This window comes from Typopeltis vanoorti, chromosome 6, assembly GCF_054136105.1.
Source record: "Typopeltis vanoorti isolate ZY-2024b chromosome 6, IOZ_Tvanoo_1.0, whole genome shotgun sequence".
Classification (NCBI taxonomy): Eukaryota; Metazoa; Arthropoda; class Arachnida; order Uropygi; family Thelyphonidae; genus Typopeltis; species Typopeltis vanoorti.
Genome location: NC_143554.1, coordinates 54,517,852 through 54,539,719, shown reverse-complemented (window position 1 = coordinate 54,539,719; position 21,868 = coordinate 54,517,852). Strand labels below are relative to the sequence as shown.

Genomic DNA, 21,868 nt, shown 5'->3' with positions numbered 1-21,868 from the left:
GAAAAACCTGATACATGATTATCAGTCATACTGCTTTTAGAGATTGTTAACTAACCTTAGTTAAATTAAAGATGCCAAGAAATTATATTCCTGTTTAATCCTTTATCCAACTGTAAGCAAATAAAATTTGCATACGAAGTATCTTCATGACTAGGCTACTTGTATACAGACGCTAATGACTTCACATTAATTGCCTAAGTATCCCATTATGCAAAAGCACACACCCAAAAGGATGTGTGCTTTGCATAATGGAAATGATCAGACCAAAGAGATACCAAGGTTGAAGTAACACAGAAGTCGCATATTTTCCATATACAAATACTGGAAAGGTAAAACCTTTTATTAAAATACTCTTTTCTGTAACTGCCTCTTTAGCTTCCTAAGTTCATTTGAAGTTCTGATTTGTTTATTCTTGCACACAACCTCACCACATGCTTATGGGTTAATATGGGTCTTATAAGCACTGTGTACATAGTTATTTTTGTTTTTCTTGAAATCAAATGCGACTAAGTGTATCCAAAGTCCATAGACCATATCATATCATATCATAGTTCTAAGTCCATATCATTCGTAGAAAGAATGCATTTCTGCATCTCAACAGATATCATTTTTATAATTAACTTCTGATCCCAAGTATGTAAAAGCTATGTACAGTTTCAAATTTATAGGAACCAATTTCAATTCGAGAAGGATCATCATTAGAAGTTTTTCTTCTTACTGGTATATATTTTGTTTTTTCTTATTCTGCAAATGCATTTCTTTTCTAAACTGATAAAAGTTTCTTTCATTGCTTTTGTGTCCTAATATAATATCGATATCATCTGCACATGCCAGAATTTGTATTGACTTGTAGAAGATGGTTCCCCCTTGTATTAATACCAGCATCTTTGAAAACCTTTTCAGGCATTATATTAAACAATAAGCAAGTTAAGACATCCCCCTTCGTTGGTTCTTGTTGAATACCATTTTTTATATGTATTGGATGTGCTGAATTTTAGCCTGACACTGAGTGTTTCTCATTGTAATAAGGTAATACGTTTTTGAGTTATCTGTAGTTCCTTCATTGCAAGAAATAAATTAGATCTGTCTATGATATCATATGCAACTTTAAAATCTTGAAGAGATGGTGAGTTTCAATTCCAAATTCATTGCATTTTTCAAATATTTGGCATATAATAAAAATCTGGTCATTTGTAGATCTTCCTTGATGGAATCTACATTGATCATCACGATTAGCATTCTATACCTGAAAGGGGTAAAGTCTCTTAAATACCTTTTAAAAATTTTATAGGTGATACATAATAAATCTATTTCTCTATAGTTAGAGCAGATCATTACATCACCTCTTATGTATAGGGCATATGATGCTCAGATTCCACTCCTCTCAGATTGTTTCATTAATCCAGATTTTGGTAATAAGTAGACAGCTGCCTGAAATATTCTGTACTTGCATTTTAATTAATTTTGCCTGTATATTTTCTATATCATATCTATTCCTTAAGTTTTGTAATAGCTGCTTCCACTTCAGCAATTATTGGTATTGGTTCAACTGCTTTTAATCTTCTGTTTTGGAAAAGAATAAGCCACTGGCTAAAAAAAAGTATCCCTCGTGCACTTGATTTCAACAGATAGGCTAGCATAATCTAAGCAAATGGTTCTAGTCCTGCTTAATGAGATGTCAATATATTGTAGTAATGATGTACCTACTGGTGTGGATAGGTTTCCTGTAGATAGAAAAGGATAAGGAGATCTGCTCATTAGCCTAGTAAACAGAGTATCAAAGGAAGACAGTTATTTTCTTTTTCTGTGGTGAAATGATGATGGTTATCAAGATGTAATACAAACATTTTCAGCATATCGAAACCAACTGGTCAAATGGAGAATACACATTGTTTTTTTCAAAGTGTTAACGAAAAGATTATTGGTAGTGCTAGTGGTGACCGAGATTGAAAACACAGCTGGGTTTTCAATTTGCTTGTAGCTTTTTTTTTTCTGCCTAGTAAAAAGGCTACTGAAAAAGGAGCCTATTGAAAAAGCTTAGAAATGGAGGAAAGAATACTGTAAAAGGAAATAGAGATGACCAAGGTGCTACAAAAACTGAAGATAAAGATATTCTATATGTCTAGAGTAATTGTTAAATGAAACAAGAAATGACAGCATGATAGTAGAAAATACATAACAGGAATGCAGTCAGGATTATATAAAAATACCAGAAGTAGAAAAAAAGCCATCAAAAGTCTGAAATGTGGAAAGGTAGCTGGGAGTAGGTGACTTTGATCAGAAATGCTCAAATATGAAGGTATAAAAGTTTTACAGTGGCTATTACTGCATAATTTAAAAGGTCAAATTCTAGATGATTGGATTAGCTATCATAGTATCATGAGAATTACAGAGGAATTTCCCTTGAGTATTCCTAATAAGATTTATGATTTACTTGAGAGACTAAGTAAAATTGTGGAAGGGAAGCTTGAAGAATAAACTGGATTCAGACCAAATAGAGGTTGTCAGGATTAAATTTTCATTTTAAGACAAATAGTGAAAATCATGGGAATAAACAAGAATCTGTATTTAAGTTCTGTAGATCTGGAAAATGCATATGACAAAGTGCCAGGAGAAAGCTGTTCAAAATATTGCAGTTATATGGTGTAAATGGGATTAAACAACATTATATTAAGCAATACTTAGTCGATATTTTCATGGAGTTTCATGGACTTTCACAGTTTCATGGAGGGAGGAAGTGGAAGGCCGGGATATCACCAGTGCGTGGGAAATTGTGAAAGAATATTTGTTATCAGCAATGGTAAGTTGTATACCACGAGTGAAGAAGATGGTGCAATTTGGAGTAAAGTGGATGACAAACAATATTAAACAGGAATTGCATGCGAAAAAGAGGCTATGGAAGAGATATAAGGAGACAGGTGAAGAGATGCATGAGGAATATAAGACACAGGCCAGAAGAGTGACTCGTGTGGTAAGGAAAGCGAAACTGGAATATGAGAGGAGATTGGCCCTAAGATCCAAAGAAAATCCTAGGGAATTTTTTAGCTATGTGGCCAGTAGGAGGAGAAATGACTGTGGAAGAATGATATTGTGGGATAAAAATGGGAATAGAGTGACTGATGCAGAGGACATAGTGGAATTGTTCAATGAACACTTTATTGGAGTATTTCATCCTAGAGGAGTCAGTTTTAATGCTAGAGGGATAGGACTGGTACGAGGTCTGGAGGTACAGGAGGAGAGTGTGTTTCAGATACTGAGTACTCTGGATGTCAGTAAAGCTGTGGGACTGGATGGTATTTCGCCACGAGTTTTGAGAGAATGTGCTAGGGAATTGACAATACCTTTAACGTGGCTTTTCAATGAAAGTCTGGCTTTGGCAAAGGTGCCCAGGGAATGGAAGGAAGGTAAGATAGTGCCATTGCATAAGGGTGGTAACAGACTGGAAGTGTCTAATTATAGGCCAGTCTGTGTGTCATCAGTAGTTGTTAAGATCTTGGAGAAAGTAGTGAGGGACCGTGTACAGCATTGGGCAGATGAGGGTAATGTTATCTGTGAGAATCAACATCTTGTGAGAATAAAACAAGAGCGTCCTTTAGCATATTGCTAAAGGACGCTCTTGTTTTAGCAATATGCTAGCCTTTTATAATAAAGTTACAAGAGCATTAGATGAGGGAAAGGCATATACTGCAATTTTCTTAGACTTGGCGAAGGCATTTGACAGGGTGCCACATGATAAGCTGATATTTAAGTTGCAGCACATGGGTCTGGATGTCAGATTGGTCAACTGGATTCAGGATTGGCTGTCTGATAGGTATCAGAGAGTTGTGTATGGTGGAGCAGTTTCCAGGAGGCAGAGGGTTACAAGTGGGGTCCCACAGGGCTCAGTACTAGGACCTATATTGTTTAACCTTTATATCAATGACATAGCCAGTGGATTGCAGGGGGATATTCAGTTGTTTGCGGATGATGCGAAGCTGGGAAGGATTATTAGTAATAGTGCAGATGTGGTAGCCCTGCAAGAGGATTTAAATAAGCTAGATAGATGGGCAAATGAATGGGGGTGTCAGTTTAATGCAGCAAAATGTAAGGTCTTGAGGTTTGGGAACCATCGATGGGATGCTGCATACTCTATGGGAGGAGTTATACTGGAGGAAGTAGGGGAGACAAGAGATCTGGGGTTGATGATTGATAGAAACCTGAAGTTTAGGAGACATATTGCAAAGGTGGTGAAGGTAACACAGAGGATTGCTGCTATTATGAGAAGGACACTGACCTGCAGAGATAAGAGGGTTATCATTCCGTTGTATAAGTCTCTGATCAGACCACACTTGGACTATTGTTTTCAGATTTGGTCCCCAGGATTTGAAGGGGATAAATTAACTGTGGAAAGGATACAAAGACGGATGACAAAGATGGTTTCAGGACTGTACAAGGATAGTTATGAGGATCGGCTGAGAGAATGTGGACTGCAGAGTTTGGTGGATAGAAGAAGGAGAGGTGATATGATTGAGACTTTTAAACTGTTGAGAGGTGGTTACAGGGTTGACACTGGGGAGTTCTTTCGCTTGGTTGATCAGCGGGAAGGAGTGATGACAAGAGGCCATCCCTGGAAGTTACGAAAGGAAACTGTGAGCAAGAGGGTAAGGAGTGGTTTCTTTGTGTGGAGGGTGGTTGAGCCGTGGAATGCATTGCCTGATGGAGTGGTGGGAGCGAGAACGGTCAGTGGGTTTAAGGAGTGGTATGATAAACTTTGTGTTTCTCAGGGGGGGGACCTCTCCTCGATGAGTCTTGACAGACTTTATGTCTTAGAAAGGACCTCCCTCGATGAGTCTTTTGCCTCCTTGGAGGCTTGAATAATAATAATAATAATTTAAGGTGTAAATTGGCAGTTAAAATTGAAGGGAGTACATGAAGATGGTTTAATGTTAAATCAGGTTTGAGACAAGGGTGTACATTATCTCCACAATTATTCATCATCTATATGGATCACATTATGAAAGAAAGTGATATTAAACCTGATATCAAACTTGTGTAAGTTACTCTCAGCTTTTTACTTTATGCAGATAATATTATACTTTTAAATAAATCCAGTACAAATCTGTAGGATTCTCTAAGTTGAATAACTGTTGTGATAATTTTGGTATGAAAATAAGCAGAGATATTGAAAACAGCAACTGCCATTCTGAATGGAGGACCTATAATAGAACAAGTAAAACACTTCATATATTTAGGCACAGTTTTTAGTGAAGACTACAATTAAATGTCGAAAGAGAACGCTTAACAAAGCTGGTATGGTAAGAAGTCATCTAAATAAATTTATCTGGAATAATAAAGAAAATAGTCAGAACACTAAACTAGCTGTATATATACAAGACAGTTTGGTTATAAATCTGAGAGCTAGGTTAGAAGTAAAACAATTAAACAAAGACTGGAGACCACAGATGCGAAGTTCTGAGAAAAATGTGTGGCAGTAACATACTAAATATGAGGATATTAGGAAAAACTGGACTGGACATTACTGGTGTTCAGGAATAAGTTAATCTCAGCTGGTATGGTCATTTAAACAAATTTGAAGATTTATGGTAAGTGACATTAATTTAAGCTAATGTAACATTTAGAAATAGAAATTTAAATACTAATGCATTTTTATAATTTCATACTCTTCTAGTTTTTTCCTTTGTTAATGTATGGTTCCTGCCTTACATTAACAAAGTGGATATGCAAACGTCAGTGAGGCAGAATGTGTATAATATGCCTGGGTTAGTAACAATAGTAATGAACCAGAATGGAATAGTTAATATGGGACATCAGGATAGGGGTGGGCCTAGGGGCTTTTGCACTTTATATACATTAATGCCAGGAGCATTAGGAACAAGCAGGAGGAATTTTTGGTCTTGGTTGGCTCAACCCAACCAAGGGTTATTGGCATTAGTGAGATAGTGAGACATGGCTAACAGAAGATGATATAGTTAGTGGGATAGAATATTAAGGGTATGGTGTGTTCAGGAAGGATAGAGAGAAAAGAATGGGGGAGGGGGAGTGTTATTGATGATAGGAGGAAGAAAATGGATTTTATGCAGGTTACTAAGGGAAAATTCCTTGAGACAGCATGTAATGTAATATGCTAGTGTTCGAGAGTGATTGATCTAGTAATCATCTGAGAACTTGTCTATAACGAATATGACCACATTGTCTCCAACCGGTGAGAGCGATCATATGGTCTTGACCTAGGAGGTGGTCAAATGTGTGGAAATTTTCAGTTAAGACAGGGTATGTGTGGGATTGGCAGGCTGTTAAGTATGACAAGCTTAGGAGATTACTTAGATCAGTGCCATGGCATGTAAAACTGCAAAGGCTGGATATTGATAGTGAATGGGAAGTGGTAAAAGAGTGATTGAGGTAATTGCTGACTGCATACCTAGAGTCAGGAGAGTAAATCAAGTAGCAGTTAAATGAATGAATAACACTCATTAAGCTGGAGCTGCAATAAAAGAAATAATTATGGAGGGAATTTAAGGAGAAAGGTAACCTGCAGGCATCCCAAACAGTTCTTTCGATATGCTGCAAATAAAAGAAAAAATGTATACAGCAGAATGATTTTAAGGAATGCCGATGGCGGGAAGGTAACTGAATCAGTCAAAATAGTAAAAAATTACTAAGAGAACACTTTGCAAGAGCATATCATCAAGGCAGTGATATTGCAGGAATGAAGGAACCGATGGCTTATACGGGAACCGAGGTGAATGAAATGGAGGTGAATAGCTTAATGTGAATACATCTGTGGGATTGGATGGTATACAAGCTCGAGTCTTACATCAAGCGGCAAAGGAATTGTCAGTGCCGCTGACCATATTGTTTAATCTAAGTCTCATCTCTGGGTTAGTCCTGAGGGGGGGGGGGGGGTGGAAAGAAGGGAAAATGGTTCCATTGCATAAAGGAAGCTCCAAGGCTGCTGTAGCAAATTACCGACCGATCACCATATCAGGACTTGTTCCAAGTATTGGAGAAGTTGGTGAAGAGCAAAATACAGGAATGGATAGATGGAAATGATGGGGGGGGGGGGGCAGCATGATTTTGCAAAGGTAGATCATGCCTAAGTAACTTGCTCATGTTTCATGATACAGCGACAGCTGAATTGGTAATGGGTTTACAGTGATACTGCTGGACTTAGTAATGGCCTTTGACAGGATACCACATGGAATCCTAATCAGTAAACTGATAGGGATGGATAGATTGGCAGACTGGGCTAAGGAGAATGGACGTCAGTTTAATGTGGCAAAGTGTAAGGTTATGCATTTTGGTGCGAAAAGATTATCAGCAGTATACTACATTGGTGGAACTGTACACCAGGAAATTGACGAAGCCAGAGACTTGGAAGTGTTAATGGATAAGGAGTTAAAGTTTAGGGGCACATAGCAAAAATGGCTAAAGCAGCTCATCAGATCACTTGGTTACTGAAGAATATTTTGACGAGCAGAGACAAGCAAGTTATTGTTCCTCTTTATCAAGCCTTGATAAGATCCCATCTTCACTACTGGGTGCTAGGGTTTCTTGGTGATGGGGAGGAGATAGAGAGGATCCAGAGGCAAGGTGTCCAAGATGGTAGCAGGTCTGTGGAATGAACCTTATTGAGAACATTGAAGATTTGTGGGTTACAGAAACTGGTTGATAGGCAGAAAAGGGGTGATATGATTGAGACATTCAAATTACTGAGGAGTTTTTACACGATTAATTCAGAGGAAATTTTTCAGAATAGGTGTGGCGGTGGGAGAACTAGCCATCCATGGAAACTGAGCAAGAGTTAGCAAGGATGTTGTTAGAACTAGGTTTTTTACTTGGAGAGTAGTGAATGAGTGGAATAAGCTGCCAGAGTCTGTTGTGGGTGCCATGATTGGTGAATGAGTTCAAAGCAAAGTATGATAGATACTGTGCAAATGCTGAATAGTTCTTAACATGATGTTTAGAGCCTCCCTCAATGAGTCTAAGGATTCCTTGGAGTTGACTGGAATAATAATAATGATCTCCCATCATTTCCTTTGTCTACTGATAGTGGCATTATTCGATTTGGAAATTCAGTTTGCTTTCATGAAGGTTTCGAGCTTTTAATGTTTATAACAGCTTAAAGCAGTATTAGTTCTACGGGACCCATGCTGTAATGGAAAATAGTGCAAGCTGTCTATTGATCCAATGAGTTGGATGTATTTCTGAAACAGAATATTGCATTTGAGAAGGAATACCTCCTCTGTATTTCAGGAGGCACAGTGGATGTCTATGTACTTTGATTATCTAGGATTACAAAAAACATTGTAAGCATATTTCACAAGAAATGGGACCCCTCCCCCAACAAAATTATCTACATGTTGTCTCATTATGTGATAATATGGTGTACAGATGGTGTTCTATAAATTACATTTTGATTTTTTTTAAATGAAATATAAAATGTTTGTTAAATATTTGAGTAGGCCTACTCAAAAAATGGAATATAATTAATACTTAAAATTAAAGTGTAATTAATATTTCTTTTAACAATTTAAAAATTATAAAAAAAATTGCCAATCTATTCTAAAACAAAATACAACTCCATCTATGAAATCATTATTTGTTAATTTGATTAAACCATTAAGCATTTTTGGCAAGAAAACTGAAGTGCATTCTCTATAAGAAAAACTGGTTTTTTACTGTATAAAGTTCAAGTAATTTTAGTGGTTGCTTGGGGAAAAAAAAAGTCGAGCAATTTGCCTGTATGTAAAATTTCTGCATGTATAGGAGAATGTTGGGTTCTGTACCATGGGAAGGATATCAACTGTGCATGGCAAGCATTTAAAAAATTATTATTATTAGATGACACCTCCTAGAAGTCCAATGATACAATATTGGATTGTGTCTCTACAGTTTGAAGAATAAACAGTGGATGCATAATCTTGTTAAGTTATTAAGAGATTCATTAGAAAATGATTATGTAGAAGGAATACTGTGTACATAAGGATGATGATGTTAGTTACGAATATCATAAGGAACAGGCAAGAAGAGTCATAACTGTTGTATGGAAACATAATGGCTCTGTAAGCAAAAGATAACCCAAAAGAATTCTATTGTTATGTTGCAATTACAAGAAAGAATGAATATGAAAGAATAACTACTGAATGCAGATGAACAGATGCAGAAGAGATTGTTCAACTAATGAGTGACAAAATCTACTAAAGGCTATCAATCTGGTATATGCAACATTGAGCTCATTGCTACTTCTAAACATGAGGAAGTACTAGAGCTGTTGCACAAACTTAATAAAAATTTGGCAATATGGACTGATGAGATATCAGCACAGATTCTAAAAGAGCATCAGCTGAACTGGCTATTCCTTTTGCCAGGCTATATAATTTGAGTCTCAGAACAGGAAGATTCCACAGGAATGAAAGAATGTATGGTGATCACCATTGCATAAGGATGGTACAAAGACTGATGTTTCCAACTATTGACTTATCAGTATCAATGTTGTAGGGGTGAAAAATTGGGAAAAGTTGGTTAGGGCTTGCATACACAAATGGGTTGACAGAGAATCCCTACTTTGCAGTGAACAGCATGAGTTTACTACTAGGGAAGGTTATGTTTTAGCAACTTGCTCACATTCTATAATAAAGTTACTGTTGAGTAAGATGAGGGTAATTTATACACCATGATATTTTTGGACTTTGCTAAGGCTTTTGACAGAATACAGCATGGAAGACTGTTGCATATATTGGAGGATATGGAAATGGATAAGAGGATGGCTAGCTGACTGACATATCAAAAAAAGTAGTATATGGGGGATGTGAGGCTGCAAGATTTAAGGTAACCAGTGGTATGTCACAAGAATAAGTCCTTGGCCAATTGTTATTCAGTCTACATTAATGACGTTGGAAAAGACTTGGCATGCGACATACAGCTATTTGCTGATGATGCAAAGACGGGTAGGGTAATTAGGAGTGCAGCTGATATGCAGTACTCACAATGACTTGAACAGGCAAATTGTTTGGCATGTGAAAATGGCTACAGTTTAATGTTAGTAAATGTAAAGTCATGCACTTCAGATGATTAGATACCCAATGTGGGATTATGCTAGAAGAAACTGGTCAGGCTAGGGATCTTCGAGTTTTACTAAACAGAAAGTTGAAATTCAAGGGACATATAGCAAAGATTGCAAATACAACTCAGGATAATTGTAAAGTTGAAATGATGACATGCAAAGATAAGAAGGAAATTTTGCCTCTACACAAAGCCATGATAAAGCCCTCACTTGGACTATTGTTCATGGGTCTGGTCTCCTTGTTTCCGTAGTGATTCTGATACAGTGGATGGAATGCAAAGGAGAGTTACAAATGATATCAGGATTGCAGAATACAGATTATGAAGATATTGATATAGTTCACCCACCGATTAGAGATCCTTCAACACTTCTGCGCATGTCAGAAAAAGGAGAATCCATTCCAATAATAGGGTAATCAATCTGTCTTCTGGGATGAGTTTGTTTATTATTACAGGTCAGAAAATTAAGCTTTTCTTTCACGAACATTGCTGTTTTTAAAGTGTAACTATTTTGCTTGTATAACAGTTGGAAAAATGTACATAGAATATTAACAAAATTAAAAAAGTTATAGCATAAAACAAAAATTTAATGGAATTTATTTTTAAGAAAGTTTTCTATAAAACAAAAATAATTATACAGAAAAACAGAAATTTTTTTCAAATGAACTTAAATATTCTAAACTTACAGTTGAGAGAACTGAGACACTTTAATGTCCTAACCCAATTATTTATTTATGACTTGTGACTCTTTTAACAAACCCATGCAAAAAAAATGTTGGAAAAAAAATACCATTATCAAATCCTTTTAATCTTCAGAGTCATCTGAATCGGCATCACTTTCACTTAAACTGATCACCAAAGGTTCACATAATTCTTCAATAATTCCATCTCTCTCCCAATACATATTTTCCAATGAGGTGACATGAGAGCAATATTTTCCCCAGTTTTGAACTGTAATACTTTTAATCGCCTGTTCTGAAAGCTTAAAAAGTTTCGACATGCCAGTATTCCCAGTTACATTGCGATGGCGAATAAAACTTTTCACTTCTGCCTAAACATACTCAGTAGCATTAATATTGCAATGATATGGTGGTAGCCTCAAAGCTAGAAATCCATGCTCTTTGAGCATCGTGTCGAATTTAAATAGTTTAGTTGTGGGCGAGTTTCTTTTGACCAAATTAAGCAATTCAATTTTTTGCATATATGGGGAATGAGAAATGTTATTTGCAGAGAGCCAATCCATAAGAACTTGCTTCTTATTAGAACAATTTGGAACTTTGTTTAATTGAATAGAGTGATATGAAGCGTTATCAATTATAACAACAGCATTTTTAGGAAGGTTTGAAATCAGTTTTTCTTCTGCCCACTTTTCGAAGATCGTAGAATTCATTTTACCATGTTAATCTCCAGTAGTTGAATTGGCTTTGTATAGTAAGTTTGAATTCGGTAAAAATCCCATTTCTCCACCCACACACAAATTGGTCTTTTCTCCTCCCTGAAACGTCTTATTGCTCTCAAATACTGCAGTTTCCTTTTATTCTGGGACTTTTCAAAACAAAATCTGATTTCATGAAGTATTTTCCTTAAAGTTTCTCTTTTCCAAGAAAAATAAATTTTTTCTTTAAGCACAGGAATCAATTTCGGAACAGTTGGCACTCTTTTCTCGGCCACGTAAAATTCGTGAATAGCTCTTCTTATACAGATATATATACAGCGACAGACAAGAAAGCATGTGATTTCGCATGTTGGCGACCCATTCGTACTTCCTTCATTTCTTTCTCCCCTTCAGCATGAATCTACTATTCTTGGCAAAATGCCAAGGAGAGACCTACAAACAGTGAGCAAACTATAATTTGGGGACTGCAAACAGGAGATGATATGATTGAGATTTACAAACTTCTGAAAGGATCGTACAGGATATCAGTAGATAGAATTTTTCATGTAATGGAAGGAGGAGAAAGGACAAGGGGGGGGGGGGGGAGATAATCCTTGTATCCTCATTCTATTGTACTCTTTGTGTGCAATCTCTTTACTTAGTGTCATGCTTAACATCTGATCACTTTATTCTCTTCTGACTTATCATTTCTGTATATTTTATGTTGATTTGCAAACCACTTTATCGGTTTTCTTTTTTTTTTGAGAGGAGTAAGATCTCCTGCTTTAGTAACCAAGTAATACTTTTATGGACTTTTAGCATACTTTGCAAGTTCTTATTATTGATACCTTTCACTGTTGACAATGATGCATCTATCTGTACTATAAGAGTTGTTGGATTGAGTTGGAATTATGGCCAAATCAACAAAGGCTATGCGGCCAATGTATTATGTCTGTTAAATATGTGTGTTCTTCTAGCTAGTTTGCCAGTTTTGTAGGATGAAAAACCTTAGGTACCTTGCATATGAGGTCAGCTCAACCCTGTGAATGTAACCTCTTAAATGAAAGTATTATGTGCCATGCATGACTACAGAAGGTTTTATTGCACTTCTGTTTTTTTTTTTTTTTTTCCTTTGGTGATACCCATACAATACGTTTTGATATAGTGAATGACACCAGGTGAAAAGTTGAAGATACTTTCTTCCTCTCTAAAGTGGAAGCAAAAACAAATCTCTAATCCAATACATAAATATATAGAAAAAGCAGCTCAAAATTTGGAGCATGAAATAATACAATGAGTGAACATTTCTGTTTAATATAAATTAAAAATGCCAGGAAATTATATTCTTGGTTTAATCCTCCATCCAAGTGTAAGCAAACAAAGTTTTATGCCTGAAGTATTTTCAGGACAGGGCAACTCGTACATAGAGGCTAATGACTTCACATCACTTGCCTTAGTATCCCATAATGCAAAGCACATATTCCCTACAGACTTGTATAATAATGCATAGTGCATGCATAATGCATAGCATTATACATGTCTGTAAGAACATGTGCTTTGCATTATGTGATACTAAGGCAAGTGATATGAAGTCATTAGCCTCTATATATGAGTTGCCTTGTCCTGAAAATACTTCAGGTACAAAACTTTGTTTGCTTACACTTGGATGGAGGATTAAACCAAGAATATAATTTCTTGGCATCTTTAATTGATAGTATAACCAAGTGAAAAAACTTCCAACAATTTCTGTGTAATATTCATTTTATGGTGTGACATCTTGAGGTTCAGTGTTTTTCTCCTGAATACATGCTTGTCACAAACAGGCAATGTGAAATTGCACTCATTACAACTTAAAAAATCCTGTGTCTTGGAAAATCATAGTTAAGTAGATTTGACAATGATTTAGTTGAGATTGTGTTCTAAAAGAAAAATCACAATAAGCAAGCATCATGCTAAGCAGCTATCCACTGTACTTAATTACACAATAGGTTAATATTTTATTAAATATTAATATATTCAGCAATACTTGCCTCAAATCCATGTTGTATTCTACCAAGGGTGTAAGGAAAAGCACCTCCTCCATGAGCAAAGCATACTTTCAACCGAGGAAATCTCTCTAGAACCCCACCAAATATCATGCTACACATTGCTGTAGTAGTTTCAGCAGGCATACCTAAGGGCATTTGGAAAGGATTAAACACAAAAATAAGATTGAGATTACTGTCATTTAACCATGAGTGACAGCTCTTTTCTTTTGTTACTAACAAACATTGTGCTCAAAATGGATCCTTTTAATTTTACAATTATAAGATGAAAAGGAGGAAATTAAGTTATTAGAAACAAGTAGGGATGTCACACAAGTTGGAAAAAAAAAAAAATTTTTTTTTTTTTTTTTCAAATACATACCACATCAAAAATTTGAACATATATTACACAGATTATGGGAAACTTTTTGATATTAATCATTTGAAATCCTTTTAATACTTATTTAGGACATCAAGGAGTTTCATTTATACATGCTGCAAAGGATGATGATCAGATTTAGAGCAAGCTGGACAGTACTGTCTCCACTTCCTCTCAGAAATTAAGTGTTTCTACAAATAGCACCAGACACATGCAATTAATAGACATAGCACAGCGACTTCAAAGATCTGGAATTATTCTAAATAACCAAATGTAACTGTTCCCAGTCTGTTATGTTAGTCAAACGTGTTTGTTCAGAGCCAGTCTTTCCTATTCTACAAAAGATAAAATTGGAATTTTAATGAGAAAAAAAAAAAAAAAACTTTGTCTTCATAAGAGACTACTGATCCTGTTTGAAAAAACGATATATAACAGTCCTTCCTTAACAAATGGGAACTGAACTTCTGTTTCTTTCCAAGACAGTCATGTGTGCCAGAACTACATTGCTTTGAAGCTTTACAGTTTCAAAGCAATGTTAATTCTGTTAACAATCAGTAAATAAAAATAACCAAATGATTTTGGATCACTATTATGTTGGACTTCAAAATTAACAGACTTAAATCTGGTGTCTCTTGACTTTAGGATAACGTAACACAAGAAGGTTTCCCAAAAAAAGTAAGGTAATATGTTTTTATCTTTCTTGAGAATGTTTAATAATAGAAACTGAAAGTATACACCAAGAAATAAGTGAACATACACTACTTCTCCACAAAGTCTCCAAATTTATTGATGCATTTATCCCAACAATGGATCAGTTTATCAATACCAGTACTGAAGAAGCCCATGCCAACATCGCACTGCCTGATGAACTTCCTCATCAATAGTGATGAGGAAGTTCTGAAATGGAAAATCTGAAAGCGCTAAGTCTGGGGGGGGGGCAGAGTTTCTCAATGATTACGGTGCAGCCACTCATGAATGGTGTGCACTGTGTGTGTGGAGTAGCATTGCTGTGCACCAAAATCATGCCCCTTGCCAGGAGTCCTAGTCATCTGTGTCGAATGTTGACTTTCAGTTTGTCCAACATTGCACAGTAAATCTTTGCACTGATTGTTGCTCACTTCAGCAATAAGTCCACCAACAGAATGCCTTGGCAATCCCAGAACACTGTGGCCATGACTTTTTAGACAGTGGGGACAGTTTGAATTTTTTGCACACAGGAGGTTGTGGCCGTTTCCAGGTTTACTCTTGTCTTGTTTGCTTTCCGGAGTAAAGTGTTGAACCCACATTTTGTCTCTAGTGACTAGGTGAGTGAGAAAACCTTCACCTTTCTTGTTGCATTGAGCAGATTCTGCAGACACATCCTCATATATGTTGCCTTGTGCTCCTCTGATAATTGTCAAGGCACCCAGCGGGAGCACACCTTTCGAAAGCTGACATCATGAACAGTTTCATAAACAGTGCCCTTACTCAAGTTCACCATTTGTGCAATTTCATGCAGTTTCGCTCATCGGTCTTCAAGAACAATGCCCTTAATGCACAAAATGTCTTCTGTCTTACTCGATGAAGACTTGTCTGATGTTGATCTTCAATATCACCATGGCCAGCTTTAAATTCTTTGCACCAAAAACACACCTGCTTTGACATCACCTTTTTGCCATACACATCAACCAATTCATGAATGTCGCTTGGTAAGCCCCTTTTGCTTGCAAAAAATTAACAACTTCATGGACACCTGTTTTGGACCACACTTGCAAGGTAGCTGCCATTTTGCAACTGGAATTAGCCTGTGAGATGACAGTAGATCCACACTGCAATGGCTGTCTTTTTTAATGTTATTAACAAGTCTATCTGTCTACTGTGTTTTATTTCATTCCCTTTCACCATTATTAAGGGGAAAAAAAGCGTTACCTTACTTTTTGGAAACTTCTTGTATCCACTTTTCTATCCTCTCTTACAATGCCATCTGCTAGAGAAAGTATTATGGCTCAAAGGATTATCCCCCCCCATTGCAAAACAACTGAAATTGTAGGCGTAGGTTTCTGTGGATTAGCAGTTCATAAGAAAGATTCCGACACCTTCAGACATCTTAGCAAGTTTGGATGTAATCAACCTGTTTACAAATGTTCCCAGAAATAAAACAGTGAATCTCCTTGAAGACCTTTTTCTTCCGGACATCGTAGAACTTTATAAACATTGCATAAAAAATACTTTTTTCATGTATCAAGACAAATTTTGGGAACAAAAAGAAGGATTGGCTCCCCCTGGCTTTAGCGCTAACCTATATATACGGAACATTTTGAAAATAATGCTTTAAACAATTATCATAAAAAACCGAAAATTTGGCTAAGCTGTGTAGACAATATTTTCATCATATGGCCAGAAACAACAGAAGAACTAACTGCTTTCAAAGATTACCTGAATAATATACACAACAACATAAAATTTACTTTGGAACAAGAAGAACATAAAAAATTCCCTTTCTTGATATCCTAATAGAAGTCAATGAAAAAGATAGTAAATTATCTTTCTCCATCTATAGAAAACCCACCAACACAGGAAGATTTCTTAATGCAGCCTCACACCACCACCCCACCCCTCACAAAAAATAAGTTTAATTAAAACCTTGAGGGATAGAGCTTGTAATATTTCCAGCACAGAAAAACAGAGAAATGAAGAATTTCAATATTTAACACAGATCCTCAAAAAAAAAAAAAAAATGGTTATGAACCTAAAACAATAAAAAGAATCCTCAATGCACCTCCTACAAGCATCTCACAAAAGCAAGATTTCAAGAACGCAATCACACTTCCATACATCAAGAATGTTACAGACAAAATGGGCAAATTACTAAACAAACATAACCTCCACATCATCCTTTAAAAAAACTAGGTGTTTATAAAATTCATTGTTCCTGTGGCATCTGCTACACGGCCAGACGGGAAGATCAGGGGAAATTTGCATGAACGAACACCAAAAAAGAAGAGAACACAAATCAGGCCTAGCATACCATACAACTTCCACCAGCCATAATGTACTCTGGCAAAAAACAAACATGTCTTACATTGAAAAAATTTGTTACATAAGAAAATTTAAAGAAGCTGCAAACATGCTTAGAATTCCAACGCAATGCAACAAAAACCAGGGCCTAATTCTACACCAAGTTTGGTCATCATTGATAATAAATATACCCAAGTCAGACCTCGGACAATGTGAACGTGAACAACAGAACGTGACAGCATCCAGCATTGTTCAAACTTAGCATTGCACTGAATCTGCATTCGATGAACAGTTAGATGGCCACAACTGCATAAAATGAACTATTTTGAGTAATTTCTCATGTTTAAACTTTTAGTTACCTTTGACCCCTGAAGATGTAAGTCAAATGACTTATGAAACTTGTTGGGTTTTTTTTTATTGTTATCTTAATAAACGTGGTCCAATTACCGGAATCTTTCTTAAGAACTGAAATTATGATTTATTTTATTTTGTTGCTGACCGAAGATCTCCAAGCCAAAGTTAGTCACATTTGGACCCATTCTGTGGAAAGTTTGGAGAAACCTGTGCTGTTGCTCTTGACATATCGAAGGCTTTTGATAGGGTTTGGCATCAAGGGCTTCTCAATAAGTTACCATCATTTGGACTCTCTTTATCCTTGTGTAAAAGGATCACTAGTTTTCTCTCAGATTGATCCCTGTGGATGGTGTTCTATCCTCAGACTTTTCTGTCAATACTGGTGTCACTCAGGGCTCTGTCATTTCATCAGTCCTCTTCTTGATTTATATAAATGACCTGCTCGCATTTGCAGTTTTGCTGATGATAGCACATTGCACGCATTCTATTCATGTGACAGACCTTGCAGTGCTCAAACATCTCAATGCTTCAAAATCTATAATAAGCACCTGAACACTAATTTTCAGAGTATCCATGATTGGGATGAAAGCAACCTAGTCAACTTCATTGCTTCCAAAACACAGTTTTGTTTCTTTTCCCATAAAAAAAAAAAGACTTCAGATCTTCTCCTCTTACTTTTAAGAATGTTGAGCTTAACAGTCAAGACTAAATCTCTCCTCTTGGATTGACTCTTACTCCAAAACTTTCCTGGCACAATCACATCACTTCTATAGCATCAACAGCTTCCAAAAGGCTTGGCATACAGTTACTTACTCTACACATATCCCAAATCTGACCCTTGTTGGAATACTGCTGTCATGTATGGGGTAGGGGAGGGCACCTAAGACCTCCCTAAATATTCTTGATGCTGTTCAGATAAATGAATAAATGATACTTCTCTTACAGACTCTTCAGCCACTGTCTCATAGAAGATAAATTTCTGCATTGTGTCTCTTCTATAGACATTTCCTGGTCATTGTTCAGCAGAATTAGCATCCATTATGCCTCATATTTCTGCTAGATCTAAAGAAATTGTATCACATCTGCTCAGCATCCTTTTACAGTCAAATTGCATGACTTACTGAACCTGCTACTCCAAATCATCTTTCATTCGTTCCATCTCAATTCTGTGGAAGTCTCCCTCAGTAAGCATTTCCAAAGGACTACAATCATCAACTTCAAAAAAGGAATACAACCATCAGATTAATTATTCCTGACCTTCACATGGCATCTGTTTGCTGTAGGCTCTTTTACCATGTGTGGGACAGCCATTAAAAAAACAAAAAAATTAGGTGCATTTCATAACAGTATTCCAATGTGTCATAACAATCACTGTTATCACAATGATTGAATCCACGGCTGTTTATGGCATGTATACAAGTGTGTAATCAGCGAAAGGAAGGAGGAGCTATAGCATTCGATACCCAGAACAAAGGTGAATATTTTGAATGGCAAGAAATTTCAAATAAAGTGAGAGAATATCAAAACTGGGGAATTGGACAATATGAATTATGCCTGTGATCCTACAGAAAGGAAGGAGCAGAGGAATGTTTCTCAAATCATTGGAAAATGCTGTTGACATAAAGAGGGGAAACTGGTTCTTGTTAGAGATTTAAACAATAAAGTAGGAAACAAATGCCAGACACAAAAATGTTTTGGAAATTTTGGAGAAAAGGTTAAAGCAAATGTAAATGGTTTTAAGTGCTCACTGGATTTATGTTCAGGACATGGACATAACAAATACCATTCTCCAAAATAAACATATGCATAAATTCACATGTGGGTTTTTTTCATGTGAATTTATACACATCTTCATTTTAGAGTGCAATATTTGTTGTCTTATTTATTACCTATTTTAATGGTATTAACAACATCAAATAAACTATTTTATAAAAAAATATGTTTATTAACTAGATTATATTTCGCTCGATTTCAAACTAGCATCTTCAGAGCACAAATCAGCATGTTATAGTTTACACATGACAATGAGTAAGTGAAACAATTCAAATTGTAACAGACAAAAGATCTATCTAAAGTCCTAATTTGGTGCACTCTAATGTTAAAAGAAGTATTACAGCTATGTAGGAGTTGATTTTAAGATAACAGCCTCCAAATTTTTGACGAATTAATGCAGAGGTTAGAATTCTTCTAACAGGTCAAGAAATAAAAATCGTTCTGACCTGTAATATAGCACACTAATTTTCTTCCATCTAATCTTGCATGAAGGAATGCCCAAAGCATGGTCTGCCAGTCCTGACTTGTCATAATAATGGTAGCAAATGTATTTTTGATGTTAACAGATCTTCCTGTCTGCCCATAATGGACCAAGTCATAAGGAATTTCATACATTCCAGGTATGCTAGAGGATAGAGTTTATCCTTAGGAGAGTTGATCAGATGGAAGAAAACCAATATGCTATTTATAAGTAGTTACAGGTCAGAAGGATTATTTTTATAGTCAGCCATGGCTATGAAGATTTCTCCTAACCTGAACAAGTAAGGTTGCATTAATTTGCCAGAAATTTGGGAGACTGTTATCTTAAGATCAACTCCTACATAGCTGTAATATACATTAAACACACACACACACACACACACATAGTCATCCCTCGAGTTACATCTGTTTGAAGATACATCCATGATCCCATAAGGGAATAAATAACATTTTCGGCTGTACTTTTGAACAACACAAGTGTAAAGTAAAAAGGTTTGTATTTAGCAACAATGTATCACATGCAGTGATAATAGTGCGTTCAGCAGCAACCTCCCTCGGCAGTCGGCATGTGTCTTCAACAGTACCTCTGTTGATTTTGTGTTTGAGAAATAGATTATTTGTGTATTTATCGTTAAATATTTTGTGATATTTTGTGCAATGCCCAATCAAAAGCCTAGTGAAGAATCACAACAAAAGAGGTGAACAGTTGATCTTGAAACGAAGTTGCAAGTTATAAAAGAAGAAACATGAAGCTGGTAAGTCCATCAATGTGATCGCATATGACTTCAAATAGTCCCATTCTACAGTGACGACCATTTTGAAAAATAAGGATAAAATCGTAGAGGCTATGAAAAGATATGCTTTCATTAATTGATGATAGTGATGAAGCAACAAGTTCCTATTGGTGATATGGATAGAGGACCAGAACAAAAAGTGCATGCCCTTTAGCACTATGACCATAACTGCTGTGGCACTAAGTCTCTTCAATATGTTGAAGGCGAAAGCAGGACTCGATTATGACTACGAATTCAACATTTCTTCCGGTTGGTTCATGAGATTCAAGCAGCGTTTTTGCACTGCATAATGTGAAAATGTATGGTGAATCTGCAGGTGGTGCTGATGAGAAGACCACCAAGGACTTGTGGAGAAATTGGATAAAATTATTACGGAGGAAAATTATTTGCCACAGCAAATATTTAATATGGATGAGACTTCCTTCTTTCAGAAAAAAATGGCTGCGCAGACATTCATCCACAAAAAGCTAAAATCTGTACCTGGTTTCAAAGCTCTTAATGACCATATGATGATTCTATTAGGGGGGGTAATGTGGCTGGATATAAACTGAAACCATTTGCGATATGGCACAGTGAGAATCCATGAGCCTTCAAAAACATTAGGAAGCATACTCTTCCAGTTCATTATCAGAGCAATAAGAAGTCGTGGATGACTTAAAATTATTTGTGGATGCCTTAATGAACTGTTATGTGAATGAAATGGAAACCTCTTGTGTGAAAGAAAATGTAGAATTTAAAATTTTATTAATTCTAGATAATGATCCAGGTCAATCAACCTTATATCGGTGATCTTCACCCCAAGATGAAGGTTTCTCCCTCCAAACACTGCTTCATTGATCCAAGCGATGGATCAGTGAAGGGGGGGGGGGTCTTGCAGTATTTAAGGCTTATTATCTACGGAGAACTTGTTACAAGCCATTTCTGCCACTGAAGGAAATGATCAGACTCTCATGCAATTCTGGAAAGAATTTCCCAATGGATCCTATGGTTTGGGTTCTCAGCTTTGTGTTGAGAGAAACCAGATTTCTGCAGTTTGAAAAGACAAATGTAGTCTTGATGTTCTGAGATTTGTTTCTGAACAGATCTACCTGACTGTCCAAAGTAAGACAAATTGCAAGAGCATGGGATCTCATAAACGCCAGGTAACATCAGAGGTGAGAGAGGAGAAGGTAACAAGTTATAGATCTGGTTGATGGGTTTGTAAGTAGTGGCCAAATTGTATTCATAATTTTTGAAAGATGTTCGGAGATGCCTTTGACATAAGGTATGGGAATCCTATGGGCTTCTTCTTGTCTAGGTTGATGTGTGTGGGGAGATGACTGATGATTTTTTGAGTTGTTTTAAGATTATATCCATTTAGTATATCTGTATTTTTGATTATTTCTAGTTCTTAGTTTAGAGATTCTTCAGAGGAGCAGAATTTATGTGCTCTGGTAACTAGTGATTTAATGATGCCAAATTTCTGAGATGGACGATTAGCAGAAGAATTGTGAATGTAGCGACCTGAAAATGTAGGCTTATGAATAGACAGACGTGGCGATGGAACCATTTTCTTTGAATGTGTAAATCCAGAAAGGAGATACCCTGTGGAGATTCTTTTTGTAGCGTAAAGTTGATGCGAGGGTGAAGA

At 36.3% G+C, this 21,868-nt stretch overlaps 1 protein-coding gene across 1 annotated transcript in view; it reads right to left on the bottom strand.

Moving 5' to 3' along the window:
* LOC150105460 (2-amino-3-carboxymuconate-6-semialdehyde decarboxylase-like) overlaps window positions 1–21,868 on the bottom strand; it is a 130,587-nt gene that overhangs the window by 40,120 nt on the left and 68,599 nt on the right. Inside the window, exon 6 of the mRNA XM_090394163.1 lies at window positions 13,468–13,610. Within this exon, the coding sequence (XP_090250289.1) occupies window positions 13,468–13,610 (143 nt within the window). The remainder of the gene's footprint in view (window positions 1–13,467; window positions 13,611–21,868) is intronic.